The sequence below is a fragment of the Lissotriton helveticus genome, unplaced genomic scaffold (assembly GCF_964261635.1).
Source record: "Lissotriton helveticus unplaced genomic scaffold, aLisHel1.1 SCAFFOLD_761, whole genome shotgun sequence".
NCBI lineage: Eukaryota > Metazoa > Chordata > Amphibia > Caudata > Salamandridae > Lissotriton > Lissotriton helveticus.
In genome coordinates, this window is record NW_027611850.1 from 85,190 (window position 1) to 99,803 (window position 14,614).

A 14,614-nucleotide genomic window follows, 5' to 3' on the forward strand; every position below is an offset into this window, starting at 1 on the left:
ATGTGTGTGGGGTAGACCATGTGGCTGTTCTACAAATGTCTTCTAAATGTATATTTCCAAAGAAAGCCATGGAGGCCCCCAGCTTGCGGGTGGAGTGGGCTGTGGGGGGGGGGGGGGGGGGAGAGACCGTTAAAGTGCGCTTAGCTTTTTGGTAACAAATTTGAATACACTTAACGATCCACCTGGCTATACCTGCTTTGGAAATGGGGTTGCCTTTGTGTTGGGCAGAAAGGGCAACAAAGTTGTTTAGTCTTCCTAAAATCTTTGGTTCTATCAATGTAGTACATCAAAGCTCGTTTGACGTCAAGAGTGTGGAGCATTCTTTCAGCCACTGTCTCTGGATTCTGAAAGAACACAGGTAGTTCAATAGTCTGACATGGAACTGCGAAACCACTTTAGGAAGAAATGTAGGGTTAGTGCGCAGCACCACCCTGTTTGAGTGAATTTGTATGAATGGCTCTTGTACGGTGAGCGCTTGGAGCTCACTAACACGTCACTGACGTAATGGCTATTAGGAATGCCACTTTCCATGTCAAGAACTGAATCTCACAGGAATGTAGAGGCTCAAAAGGTGGTCCCATCAGTCTGGTGAGGACCATATTAAGGTTCCATACAGGAGCTGGCGGAGACCTGGGAGGAATGACTCGTTTCAGTCCTTCCAGAAAAGCCTTAATGGCAGGCACTCTGAAAACTGAGAGATGCTGCCTGTTTTGTAGGTAAGCCGCTATGGCAGATAAGTGTATCCGATTGGAAGCATATGCTAGATTACATTTGTAGAGATGTAACAAATAACACATGTTGTGAGTAGATGCATCTAGCGGGTTGATGTGGTCTGCACAGTAAATGACAAACCGCTTCCATTTTGCTGCATAGCATGCTCTGGTGGTGGGCTTCCTCGTCTCCCGTATGATATCCATGCAGTCGGGAGGCAAGTTAAGGTAAACAAATTCTAAGACCTCAGGAGCCAGATCGCCAGGTTGAGCTGTAGCGGATCTGGGTGCTGAATGTCGCCATGGCTCTGCGTCAAAAATCTGGGTGTGAGGTGCAGCCTTTGATGCGGTACCACGGAAAGTTCAAGAAACGTGGTGTACCATGGTTGGCGTGCCCACGTTGGAGCAACTAGGATGAGCGTCATAGTGTTGCTTTAGTTTGCGTGCCACCAGCGGTATTAGAGGTGCTGGGGCAAAAGCGTATGGAAATTTGCCTGACCAGTTCATCCATATCGCATTGCCCTGCGACTGTGGGTGCGGGAACCTGGCGGCAAAGCTTTGGCATTTTGCGTTTTCCCTCGTGGCAAACAGGTCTATCTCTAGATGACCCCACTGCTGGAAGTACGGGTGGAGAACAGATGGATGCATCTCCCACTCGTGCATTTGGTGGCTGTACCTGCTGAGCAGATCCGCCATCTGATTGTCCTTGCCTGGGAGGTGTTCCGCCATGAGGAAGATGTTCCTCTGAATGGCCCACTTCCACATGCTCGGAGACAGATGAGACAACTGTGGAGAGTGTGTACCTCCCTGCTTCTGTATGTAGTACATGGCAGTCATGTTGTCCGTCCGGATCAACACGACTTTGTTGCACAGATGTACCTTGAATGCCTTCATTGCCATGAAGATTGCCATCAGCTCTAGGTAGTTGATGTGCATCTTCTTTTGCTGCGTTGTCCATAGTCCCTGCCCTGTGTAGTGGAGTACATGAGCTCCCCAACCCTGGAGAGATGCGTCCGTGGTTAGAATGATTTGTGGAACAGGCTCTTGGAACGGTCGGCTCTTGGAACGGTCAGCCCTTGCAAAGGTTGTGTGGAATCCACCAATGCAGAGATTTGTATGCCCAACCGGTCACCAACACTAGGTCTTTCAACTGTCCTTGAGCCGGATTCCACTGATGTGCCAAGCACTCTTGAAGCGGACGCATATGTAGTCTCGCGTGCGGGATTATGAAGATGCAGGAGGCCATCATGCCTATCAACTGCATGAACACTCGTGCTGGAAGCGAGTGTTGCGTTCTGAATCAGCGATTGAATGCTGTTGATGCTCACAGAATTTGGCTGAGCCGTGGCTTCCAGAGTATCTATTGATACCGCCGCACATGGGCTGGCTGAAGGTGCGACTTCGGATAATTCAGTGAGAATCCCAGATCGTGAAGAAGGTGAATGGTGTGAGACATGTCGGCGGCGCACTGCTGGGCCGACTTCTTGGACAAGCCAGTCGTCCAGATAAGGCTAGACATGAACATTCTGTCTTCTGAGGTGCGCAGCCACTGTCGCCAGGCATTTTGTGAACACCCTGGGCGCTGTGGTCACTCCGAAAGGGAGGACCTCGAATTGGTATTGCTGATCCTGAATGGTGAATCGGAGGTATTTTCTGTGTGATGTAGTAGAATATGAAAATCTGCGTCCTTGAGATCCAACGTTGCGAGAAAATCCCCCTGATTGAGCAACGGAAGAACCTGCTGCAGCGTGAGCATGTGAAAATGTTCTGAGAGAATGTATTGGTTTAGGGGCCTGAGGTCTAGTATTGGTCTGAGGGACCCGTCCTTTTTCGGGATTAAGAAGTACAGGGAGTACACTCCTGTGCCTCTGTCTTCCACCGGCACGAGCTTGATTGCCCCTTTTTGCAGCATGACGAGCACCTCTTGCTGCAATAAGTGCAAATGCTCTGTTGACATAGGACGGTGCCTTGGGGGGATGTTGGGCGGAGTGGACGTTAACTCCAGACAATACCCGTACTGGATAAGTTTTCTGACCCACCTGTCTGTGGTGATGGATTTCCAGACCGGCAGATACTGCTGGAGTCTCCCCCGACAGGTGTTGTATGGTCGGGGGGCAGTGACAAGGCATCACTGTTTGTTGGTGGCGGAGGATCGGGAGTTGTTGTTTCCACGGCCTCTGCCCTTGGTGCTGTTGCCACGATAGCCGCCTCTACTCTGCTTGTTGTAGGAGGTCTGCGCCCCACCTTTAGCGTACTGTGTTTGCTGGGACATCTGGCCTCTGGAAACAGCTCTATTGCTTGAGCGACGAAAAGTACTACCCCTGAACTTCTGGGACTGGAGAGCCCCCATGGACTTTGCAGTCTCGGTGTCTTTCTATATTTTTTCCAGGGTGGTATCCACCTCAGGTCCAAATAAGTGATCAGGGTTACAGGCCGATTGAGGATGGTGGTTTGTATCTCTGGTTTGAACCCAGAGATTCTGAGCCAGGCCTGACGTCGCAACATTACACTTGTGTGAATGGCCCTGGCCGCGGTGTCCGCTGCGTCCAGTGCACATTTAATAGAGGCATTTGAGATGAGCTTCCCCTCTTGGATGAGCATCTCCGCTGCCTCTTTATATTCATCTGGCAAGTGTTGTAACAGGGTCTCAAGTGTATCGTAGTGTGCCCTGTCATATCTGGCCAGGAGTGCCTGAGTGTTTGAAATACACCAGATATTGGCTGCTTGAGCCGCCACCCTCCTCCCTGATGCTTCTAGCACTTTTGATTCCTTGTTAAGGGGAGGAGCATCACCAGTAGTCTGTGAATTTGCCCTCTTACGGGCATTAGACACAACCAGAGAGTCCAACAGCAACTGTCCCTTGATGTAGGTAGGGTCACCAGGTGCTGGCTTATATTTCTTTTCAATCCTGGGGTTTATAACCCTGGCACGTGTGGGTTCTTTAAAAATGTCAGCAGCATGTTTTAAGACACCCTTTAGCATCGGCGGAGTCTTGACAGTTTTTTCTGAGGTGGAAAAGGTATCAAACAGGAAGTCCACCTCAATCGGGTCAGCATGCAGCTGGACGTCATGAATTTTAGCTGCCCTCTCAATTAGCGCATTGAAGGCCGCAGAATCCTCAGTAGGAGAGGTTTTGACCGCATATACTTGTGTCATGGTTATCCTCTGTATCTGTATCGGCAGGGAAATTGTATCCCTAGTCGTCTCCATCCCCAGCCTCCACATCTGAGTAAGTGGGTGATGTTGGACCATTGTCCTGAGGTCATGGAGTAATTGGTTCAACCAGAAGTGGTGAATCCGTAGAAGCCTTTTTCCTCTTTAAAGGAATAGTGTAGGACTCCATTGGCTGTGCCGGCGTGATCTTCCGATTGTAGAATGAAAGTTAACCGGTGTTGGCGTCGATAAACTGTTCTGACTGCTCCTCTAACAGGGGTTGTCGATGCTTTGTGCTTACAACGACATGAGTCCTCGGCCCGGTGGGCACCTTCATGGGCGCTTCGTCGACCGTTCTGGGCACGAACGCCTTCGGCGCCACTTTGGGCGGCAGCGTGAACAGGATCGGCGCCGTCTATTTTGGCAGCGGGCTGGAAGTGTCCTTCGGATCGACCGCTGAAGCCTTGTCCCTGATGCGTTGCAACGAGTCCGACACCTGCTTCGTGAAGGATGCAGACGGTTTCGTCGACCCGACAGGTGTTCTCGATCCACCAGTATGTGCCGACTTGAGTGTCACAGCACCTTTGGCCTTTTCTGTCCGACGAGCAGGCTCGACAGCTTTCGGAGCTCCGTGTCCTTTGTCAGTGTCGACGTCATTTGGCGCCGACGGCTTTGGATCGGCGGCCTTGGCAATTTGTTTTGATGCCCAGTCTTCGGCACGACGCCCTTGAGCGACTTCGGCTCGGCGTCCTTGAGCGACTTTGGCTCGGCGCCCTTGAGCGACTTCACCGGCTCGACAACCACCTTCGGCTTTGGTTGCCCCGACATGTCCGAAGACGAGGAGGCGACCAGAGCGACAGGAGTCTTCTGTTTCGAGGGCATCTCTATCACTTTCGGTTTGGTCGAGGCCGAAGCTTTCACTTTCGGTTTTGTTTTGACCAATGGCGGCTCCGCCGGAGTGTCCATAGCCGGGCCCGGAGGCGAGACCGTGGATCTAGGTGGGTAAGGCCATGTGGCGATCCCTCGACCTGAGCCTTGGATATTGTTCTAACGGGGCATAGCTCTTCACCTGAGCTATATTCCGTGGCCTCATGGTCGTCTCCTACCTCGTCGACGCCGTTTTCTGCATCAAGCATCTATACGTCTGCGTCGTAGTTGGGGTCGATCTCCTCCGCCGGATACGAAACCGGTTCTGGATCGTCCTGCTTGTCTGCCTCTTCTCCCTCGGTATCGAAAATGTTCACCGGATCAGGGGCCGTCTGCTGAGCCTCCTGGCGCGCCGAAGTCGAATCGTCTTCTTCGATCGAAAACGGGAACAAGTCATACAGTTGGCTTCATCGTGGTCCGGTGACAGGCACTTGTTGCACACCGGGTGGACGTCGATAAGGGGATATCGAGAGTTGCACACGTGGCACTTTTTGAACGGGCTCCGTTCCATGATGTAGCGTCGAAAAAGTCTGGTTGCGTTGACTGGGCCTCGAGCATGAAGAGTCACGCGACTCCTCTGGGTGTCAGACTCGGGAACTGAGCTGGAACAGAGCTGGGTACCGAACGCAACAATATCGACGGTAAGGTAAAAGGCCTTCGGGCCTTAAGTAAATGTTTAGCGATTCCGATCTTGAGTGATCAAATATGCATCCGAACCCAATGGCGGAAAAAAACAATCTGGGGATGGAGTCGATGCCCATGCGCACTGTAGTCCAGGGGAGGAGCCACCTATCTCGTGATACTTCGAAGACTCTTCCAGGACAACAATGTGCAATCATCCGGACCCAACACAAGGCGGCGATGTATGCTATAGCTATGAATTCAGCAGCCCACATGCCTCGAACATGTAGTCTTAAAGAAGAGTATGCTAGATTGCATCTTTAAAGGTTGAAGAGGTAACAGATAATGTTTTGGATGGAAGCATCTAATGGATTGATTTGGTTATTGTTGCAGTAAATTACAAATCGTTTTCATTTAGCTGCATAGCATGCTCTAGTAGTTGGCCGTCTTGCCTCCTCGATAATGTTCATGCAATCAGGAGGTAAGTTAAGGTATCCGAACTCTAAGACCTCAGGAGCCAGATCGCTAGGTTCGTCTGATTGGGATCTGGGTGCCTGATTTCTCCATGGTTCCTATTTAAAAGATGGGGCGAGAGGCATAGTCTTTGGTGGGGAACTACTGAGAGTTCCAGGAACGTTGTGTACCATGGTTGTCTCGCCCATGTGGGAGCAACCAGGATCATTGTGAGTGTCTGCTGACGTAGTTTGTGTGCCACTAGCGGAATCAGTGGAGCTGTTGGAAAAGCGTACGCAAGTCTGCCTGACTAGTACATCCATATCGCATTCCCCTGCGACAACAGATGTGGGAACCTGGCGGCAAAGTACTGGCATTTTGAGTTTTCGTTTGTGGCAAACAGATAGATATCTGGCTGCCCCCATTTTTGGAAGAATGGTTGTAGAACTTGAGGGTGAATCTCCCATTTGTGTAGCTGTTGACTGTCTGCTTAGCAGATCCGCTACTTGATTGTCTTTTCCTGGCAGTTGTTCTGCTAGGAGAAAAATGTTTTAGGGAATTGCCCACTTCCATATGTTCTGTGCTAAGTGGGACAGTTGTAGAGAGTGTGTCCCTCCTTGTATCTGAATATAGTACATGGCTGTCATGTTGTCCGTCCGGATCAACACAGCCTTGTTGTACAGGTACTTTTGGAATGCTTTTAGTGCCAGAAATATTGCTATCAACTCTAGTTGGTTGATATGCAGTCTCCTTTGTTTGATTGTCCAGAGCCCTTGGACTGTGTATTGTAGTAAATGGGCTCCCCAAACTGTCAGTGATGCGTCCGCTGTTAGTACTACTTGTGGAACTGGCTCCTGGAACAGTCGCGCCTTGGAAAGGTTTTGTGGATTCCACCACTGCAGAAAGTTGTAAGCGCGACTGTCCACCAACACTAGGTTTTTTTTAGTTGTCCCTGAGCTTGGTTCCACTGCCGTGCTAGGCATTCCTGTAGTGGACGCATTTGAAGTCTGGCATGGGGGACAATGAATATACAGGAGGCCATCATGCCTATGAGTTGCATGAATACTCGAGCTGGCAGAGTGTTGTGGCTGAAATTTCTGAATGAGATTCTGCATGTTGACTATCCTTGATTGATTTGGATATGCCTTTGCTAGAGAGGTATTTATTGTAGCCCCCAGATATTGTTGTATGTGGGAGGGTTGTAGATGTGATTTTGGGTAGTTCATCGAAAAACCCAGGCTGTGTAGCGGTTGGAGTGTTTGAGAAGTATGGCTTGCACACTGCTCGTACGAGTTTGCCTTTTATGAGCCAATCGTCCAGGTATGGAAACACGTGGATGTGTTGCCGTCTGAGGTGTACAGCTACTACCCCTAAACATTTTGTGAAATCTCTTGGGGCTGTGGTTACCCCAAGGGGAGAACCTTGAACTGATAATGTTGACCTTCTATTGTGAACCTGAGGTATTTCCTGTGAGCTGGATGTATAGGTATGTGAAAATATGCGTCCTTGAGGTCTAATGTTGCTAGGAAGTCGCCTTGCTTGAGTAATTGGAGTACTTGTTGCAGAGTGATCATATGGAAGTGCTCAGAGTATGTATTGATTTAGAGGCCTGAGGTCCAATATTGGTCTGAGGGACCGGTCCTTTTTGGGAATAAGGAAGTATAGAGAGTATACTCCTGTTCCTTGGTGTTGAAAAGGGACTGGTTCTATGGCTCCCTTTTCTAGCATGGATTTGACCTCTTGTTGTAGCAGGGTGATGAGTTCTTTGGACACAGGACGTTGTCTGGGAGGTATGTTGGGTGGAGTAGAAGTGAGTTCCAGGCAATAACCATACTGGCTAATTTGTCTCACCCACCTGTCTGTGGTAATTGCATTCCAGACTGGTAGGAACTGTTTGACTCTGCCTCTGACTGGTATTAAATGGTCTGGAGGGAGTGTGATGAAGTCACTGTTTGGTGGCAGTGGAGGCTCTGCTGTTATTGCCGCCTCGTCCTCTGCCCTTATTATTGCCCCTGTGACCTCCCCTGTTGGAGCCCTTATTGAAGGAGCTTTGGGTGTTGCTTTGGTATGCAGAGGAAGTCTGAAGTGTTGCCTCTTGCGGCGCCTCTGTAGGAGGACCGACGAAAGGAACCTCTATGTTGTTGAAACTGCAGCGCGCTCATAGATTTTGCAGTTTCAGTATCTTTCTTCATTAAATTTGTCTAAAATGGTATCTACTGCAGGACCAAACAGGAAGTCATGATTAACTGGTTGGTTAAGGATGGTGGGTTGCACCTCGTTCTTAAAACCAGAGATGCGTAGCCACGCGTGTCTGCGGAGTAACACACTAGTGTCAACTGACCTGGCTGCTGGGTCGGCTGTGTCGAGTGCACATTTAATGGAAGCATTAGTTATAAATTTGCCTTCTTGTATGAGGTCGCTAGCCTGAGCTTTGAAAGGTTCTGGCAGGTGTTGCAGTAAACCTTCAAGCTGGTCGTCGTGCGCTCTATCATAGCGAGCTAGGAGAACCTGTGTGTTTGCGATCCTCCATGAGTTAAAAGCTTGTGATGCCACTCTTTTGCCTGAGGCCTCCTATATTTTAGACTCTTTGTGCCCTGGCTGGATCATTGAATATGTCTGGCGCGTGTTTTAGTACCCCTTTTAGCATAGGAAGAGTCTTGACATTTTTCTTGGAGGTTGGAAAAGTGTCAAATAGAAAATCTTCTATTGGGTCAGTGTGCAGGTCGACCTTGTGGTATTTTGCTGCCCTATCTAGCAGTTGGTTAAACCCAATGGTGTCGTCAGTAGGCGATGGCTTAGTATGGTATGGCGAGGTGTCAGGGATGGGTTGTGTGCCATATGGATCATTTTGATCATCCGATGTGTCATCCAGAGCCTGTGGATCCTATGGGTCATTAAAATCTTCCTGAGGATCTTCCCCCATGTTATCCTCATCATTGTATCATGTGTGTAGGAGAGCAGGGCACAAAAGGCATATTAGGATAGAAAGGAGGAGGAGGAGTAAAAGGCCTAGAGGGAGATGTCCTGAAGTCCTTTTTCTTTGGTGGTACAGGGCAAGTAGAGTCAGTGTCCAATGGTCTCATTGTCCGGTAATAGATGGTAACTTTGCTGGTTTCAGGGTTTATATACAGTTTTGATTGGTCCTCTGATTCTGGATCAGGATGGAAGAGTTCCTCTTCCACTGTCCGTGGCTTTGGCGCCGAGGTTTTTGGCTTACTGGCTTGCTTGTGACCTTTTGGCTCGAGGGCCTTTGGTTCTGGAGTCTTTTTCGGCTCGACTGTCGGTTTGGGGTCGGTAACCTTTTTTGGTTCGACGTCTTTTATTGGTTTGGCAGTCTTTTTTGGTTCGGCGACTTTATTTGGGTCGACGACCTTTTTCGGGTCGATCCTCTTTGTGCTCGACGCCTTTTTTAGGGTCAGTGTCTTTGGTCGAGTCGATGCCTTTTTTAGTTTCGACTGGCTTTGGTTTATTTGCACTCTTTAGGATCGGGTGCGGTTTTCGGATCGATGACCTGTTTAGGTTCGACCCCCTTCTTCGGCTCGATGCCCTTTGGCTGGTCGACCTTTTGTTCGACAAGCTTTGGCTCAACGGCCTTCTTCGGTTCGACGACTTTTGGCTTGTTGGCCTTTTTTGGGTCATCGACCTTCGGTACGACAACCTTCTTGGGGGGGAATGTTACTTGGTCCTGGGCTATCGGAAGGCTTTGATTTGGTCTTCTGAAGGGGTTTTTCGATCTCTGCTAAGGCCTTTAGGCGAAGCTTCGACCGGAGCCTTCGGTTTCGGGATAAGCGGCGTTTGGGGCTGTGTACTCCCCGGTGGGATCTCGTCGTCGGAGTCCGACTGGTCCTCGATGGGGACGATCTCTAGGTCCGAGTCCGCTGCTTCTGGGAGGTCGTGTTAATCATCGAAGTTGTTCTCCGGTTCCGGTGCTGACCGCTGCATCTCTTGCCTAGCGGCCCGTCGAATCCGGATGGTCTTCTTCGATCGGAATTGGGCACACACTGGGCAATTCTGTTTGTTGTGCTCTGGTGATAAGCACTTGTTGCATACTGTATGCTTGTCAGTATACGCGAATTTGGAGTGGCATTGTGGGCACCTTTTGAACGGGCTCCTTTCCATCGACAGCAGACCCTTGACCGGATTAGGATGGAAAGGTTGGTCGAGTCAAGAAGTACCGAACGAGAACAATACCGTCAAAGTCGAAGGCCTTTTGGCCTTTAAAGTAGTTAGTTTCGGTTTCCAAAGTTGGAGTAAAGGAATAACATCCGAACCCAATGGCGGAAAAAAAACAATCTGAGGATGGAGCAGATGCCCATGCGCACTGTAGTCCAGGGGAGGAGTCACCTATCTCGTGATACTTCGAAGAATCTTCAGGACAACAAAGTGCAATCATCCGGATCCAACACTAGGCGGCGAGCTATGCACAAGATATGAATTTAGCAGCCCACATGCCTCGAACAGATAGATACTTTCAAGATACAATTGCCTTGTTGCACTATAAACATGAGGGTGTCTTCACCCACTTCTTTAGAACCGCAATAAAGACTACTGCCTCCAGAAGTCAGCATTTGCATATTTTTTTCTGAATGGAAGCAAAAATAATAACAGGAGGAAGAGTGACTTTGGAACTTTAAATGTTAAAGCTACACGCTATATACAATCTGCCATCCTCATAACAAAAGTGCAGTTAAGTTATTTTTATTTTAACCATTGTTCCATTCAACAAACCAATAAAAAGAGACATTTAAAAGGGTCTCCTGTGTTAGCTTAAGAATTGGAGAAGTGGTGGACACCTATGAGGCCTTTAGGAACAGCCTAAGATATTGCGGCCTGGTAGAGCAAAGGCTTATATCTCACTCAAGAGAGACATCTAGTAACTGCCTGTAGTATTGTACTTTTGTGAAAGACTATTTCTAGGAAATTCACCTTTTTTGTATTGTCACCCCAGACTTCGCCAAAGCCTATATTTATGCTGGCTTTAGAACTCTGTGCATTTGCTAACCAACTGTAGAGTGCCTTTGCTCCCCATTTATAAATTGTTAAATTGCCTAACTCCTAATTGATATATGTAACTTGACAATAAGTCTGTAGTATACAATGTAGAAATCCTACCCAAAGCCTGGAAAGTAAATGCCACTAGTGGGCAGTAGCACATTGTGCCACTTACTACAGTTGCAGTGCAAACATGGCATTAGGCCTATTCTGTAAAGCTGCAGTGACAACTGTCAAACTCAACCTTTTGACATTTAAAAGGAAGGGTTTTGCATATTAATCAGCAACTCACTCCTATGTAAGCCTTGCAGCTCACAACACAGGTTTCATGGTTTTTAAAAGCAGGACATGTAGAAATGTAAAGTTAACATGCCCTTACAACGAGTAGCACCAAAAAACTATTTTCACTGTAGGAATGCTGCCTCAGAAAAATGATATAGGATATTAAATCTCAGCAAAGAGACTAGCTAGAAAATTAAACAATTATTTTTAATAGTTATTAAAATGCCAGCTGTCAGCCTGTGCTCAACCCTTGAATATGCGTCACTTGAGGTGCAAAATGCACCCCAGGAGCAAACTATAGGCTGGCTTGTGTGGGTAGAGAAGAATCTTCTGAGCTCAACAGATATGCAGGGTGGGGGTCGTGAACTTCATTTGATAGCACAGTGTGAAAAGCTGCTTGACCGGTTTGTTGAGCCTTATGTAACGCTTGGGTAACACTTGAAAGGAAAACAGGATGTCAAGACAATTCTGTGTATTATCGGTCTTGGTGCTGAGGGCTCTGCATATGCCCTACCAGATTTCTGCCTCTAGGTGTGCTGTGGTTACAGTGCCCTTCTCAATTTAAATTGTAGTGTCGGATGTGGAAGGGCCCTCAGAATACTATAGTACACTCCTCACTCAGCGAAGTTTAGTGTGGCTGAAGGCCTTGGGCATTTTGGTTTTGCCCTGAGGCATTGCATTTTCAGCCTGTTCGCTAAGGCAGACAGCGACTACTGCAAAAATAGGCAGGTCAGGGGCTAGGAACCTTTACCCCATTGAATAGGGAGGGGCCATGAGACACCTCCACCCACTTACTAGTTCCAGGCATCAATGTGGCGCCTCCAGGTACCCACTTCAGGAGCTTTTCTGGAACTGCTGGTCTGGATCAGGAAGGTCTGGAAGATTAGAAAAGGACTGGATCTGCGGTGTGTGACCCAAGAGGGGCGCTAAAGGATGGTACCTGCTCATTCTTGTACACAGCACAAGGAAGTGGCCTCCAAGGGTCAGATGGCTGACCTCCTTTGTAGCTACAGGGATACAAGCAGCAAGATACCTTTCCCTGGAAGTACTCAGCTGACCAGTGACAAGTGGACCAGGACTGGACCCTGCGGCTGGGCTCTGTCTGACACCCTAGGAGTCTCAAAGTGCATCCACTTAGGTCTTTAGAAGTGTACTCCGGTGTTTGGTTTGGACTTAAAAGACTAGGTTAGGAGGTAAGAAAATTTACAAGGGCAAACCTGATTGGTGTTTCCAACCCCTGCTGTGTTGCAGTCATCATAAAATTCTGCCTGGTTCTGGTCTACTCGACCATTGACTATCTTTGGCACTTTTGGGTGCTTGTTTCTGTCTAAGAAAAGTAATATCAACTGTTCCCCCTATTGAATTTGTCATTTTGGTGTCATTGTGTTTATTAAATCGTACTCTATTTTTTCAATTTATTTTGAGAGTTTCATTGTTTTGCATTATTACTTTACTAATGCATAATTACTTTACACATTGCCCTATGGTAAGCTTTTTCCATAGCTACCAGGGGGTTGTGTTCAGGTTAATTCAGTTCCTTTGAATGCCCACCCGAACATGGTCACCCACCCCAAATAATAATCTAAATTCTTACATTACTCCAGCACTTGTGCAGGATACAAACAGAACCACTCCCCCGCCATCCTCCAAAACCTCAACAACATACCACCAGAACTTTCTCTTGCACCCATTACAGTTTCAACAAATAATTGCTGTGTTTTACAAAATGATTTTGTTCAATCAATGTAGTGCATGAGGGCCCTCAATTTCGTGTGTGAAAGGCTCTCCCCACTACAGAGTCTGGCTGTGGAAAGAAAACCGGGAGTGTAATTGTCTGCTTGAGGTGTAAAGGAGAGACCCGCTTCGGTAGAAAGGCTGGGTTATTTACAAGGACTACCTGTCAGCATCTCTTCCATTGTGAGAACTTAAATTGCTCACTTCACACCCCTGAGGAAGTAATAGCGACTAGAAACACTACCTTCTGTGAAAAAAATTTGAGGACAAGATTGAGCCGGCTCAAAAGGGGGTCCTATGAGCCTAGTGAGGACTACACTAAGATTTCAGGATGAGACTGGAGGTAATCTGGGAGGGATAATCCTTTTAAGCCCTTCCATAAAGGCTTGAATGACAGGGACTCTGGTTCTGTTTCTTAGTGGTGAGTGAGAAGACTCAGCCTGTTGAGAGGGTTCTAGTGAGGGACTACAGATACCCTGAGGAGAGTTGTGAACCATGGCTTCCTGGCCCACGTGGGAGCTGCTGGGAGGACAGCGACAGATTTGCCAAAACATCCGAATCACAAGAGAGGCAGAAAAGCGTATGCAAATATCCCTGATCAGATCATCCATAGTGCATTTCCCATTGACTGTGGGTGTGGAAACCTGGAGGCAATTGCGAACAGATCTATGTTGGGAAAACACCCAATGTTGGAAGCAGGTGAGCAGGACTTTGGGGTGAAGTTGCCACTTGCAGACTTGTTGGAGCATTGTGCTTACAGGACTGAAAAGTTGTTGTCCGATCCCAAAAGCTACTCCACTAGCTGGTGCAGTCTGTGGTGGATTGCTCAATGCCAAATGCCTCGCGCTAACAGAGCTGGTGATACCTGTGTACCTACCTGTTGCCGCAGGTAATACATGGCAGTCAAATTGCATAATATGACCGGGACCATTGTGTGATGTATGTGGCAGAAGGCGGCCTTCAGAGTAAATTGAACTGCCAACAACTCCAGATTGTTTGTGTGAAGGTCTGTTGAAGGAGTATCCACAGACCCTGAACAGTCATGTCCTGAAGATGCACCCCCACCACCAGCCCGTGAGATACGCGTTCATGGTGATAGTCACCTAGGGGACTGGGTCTACAAAAGGCCTGCCCCACAACAGACTACTGCTGACCCACAACTGCAGAGAGCAATGGGTGCTGACTTTTTAAAACTATTTATTGACAACACGAGAATACATTTGTAATATTTACATAATAAATTTTAGCAAAAGAAAAATTAAAAACAAAAGTAAAATAATTGCAGATCAATTCACATATAAAGTTTAGCCAGGTGGAAAAAGGACAATAAGTTATTAAGCAGCATAAATCAGAGGAGACAAAAGAAAATTTTAGCATTTACATTCGTAGAACAGCAGAGCTATTTAAACAAAAGTTCCCCAAACTCTATCCAATTTCATCAGTGATCTAACTCCTCATTTTAGCTAATGCGGACTGCATAGTATACGTTTCTTTAACCAGGGACCACCATTCCATGCTGTGAGGTGGTTTCAGGGAAATCCATGCCCTGGCGATAGTCAGTCTAGCACACGAGTGTAAAATAGTTAATAAGTCTTTCTGTGGGCTGTTCAGCGGTTGTATACCTAATAGTACCATTGTTATAGTAAAGGGAGAAAATCTAACAAGTTTTTGGTTCAAAACATTTTCCAGACCAAAACTCGGTCAGTGCTGGCATGAAAAAAGCATATTCTAGATCAGCCGCG

General features: G+C 47.8%; 1 protein-coding gene across 1 annotated transcript in view; it reads right to left on the reverse strand.

The window, feature by feature from the left end:
* Positions 1–4,999: 4,999 nt before the first annotated feature.
* Positions 5,000–14,614, reverse strand: part of LOC144807000 (serpin-like protein HMSD) — a 109,748-nt gene continuing 100,133 nt past the window's right edge. The window contains exon 5 of the mRNA XM_078673057.1: positions 5,000–5,157. Within this exon, the coding sequence (XP_078529183.1) occupies positions 5,000–5,157 (158 nt within the window). The remainder of the gene's footprint in view (positions 5,158–14,614) is intronic.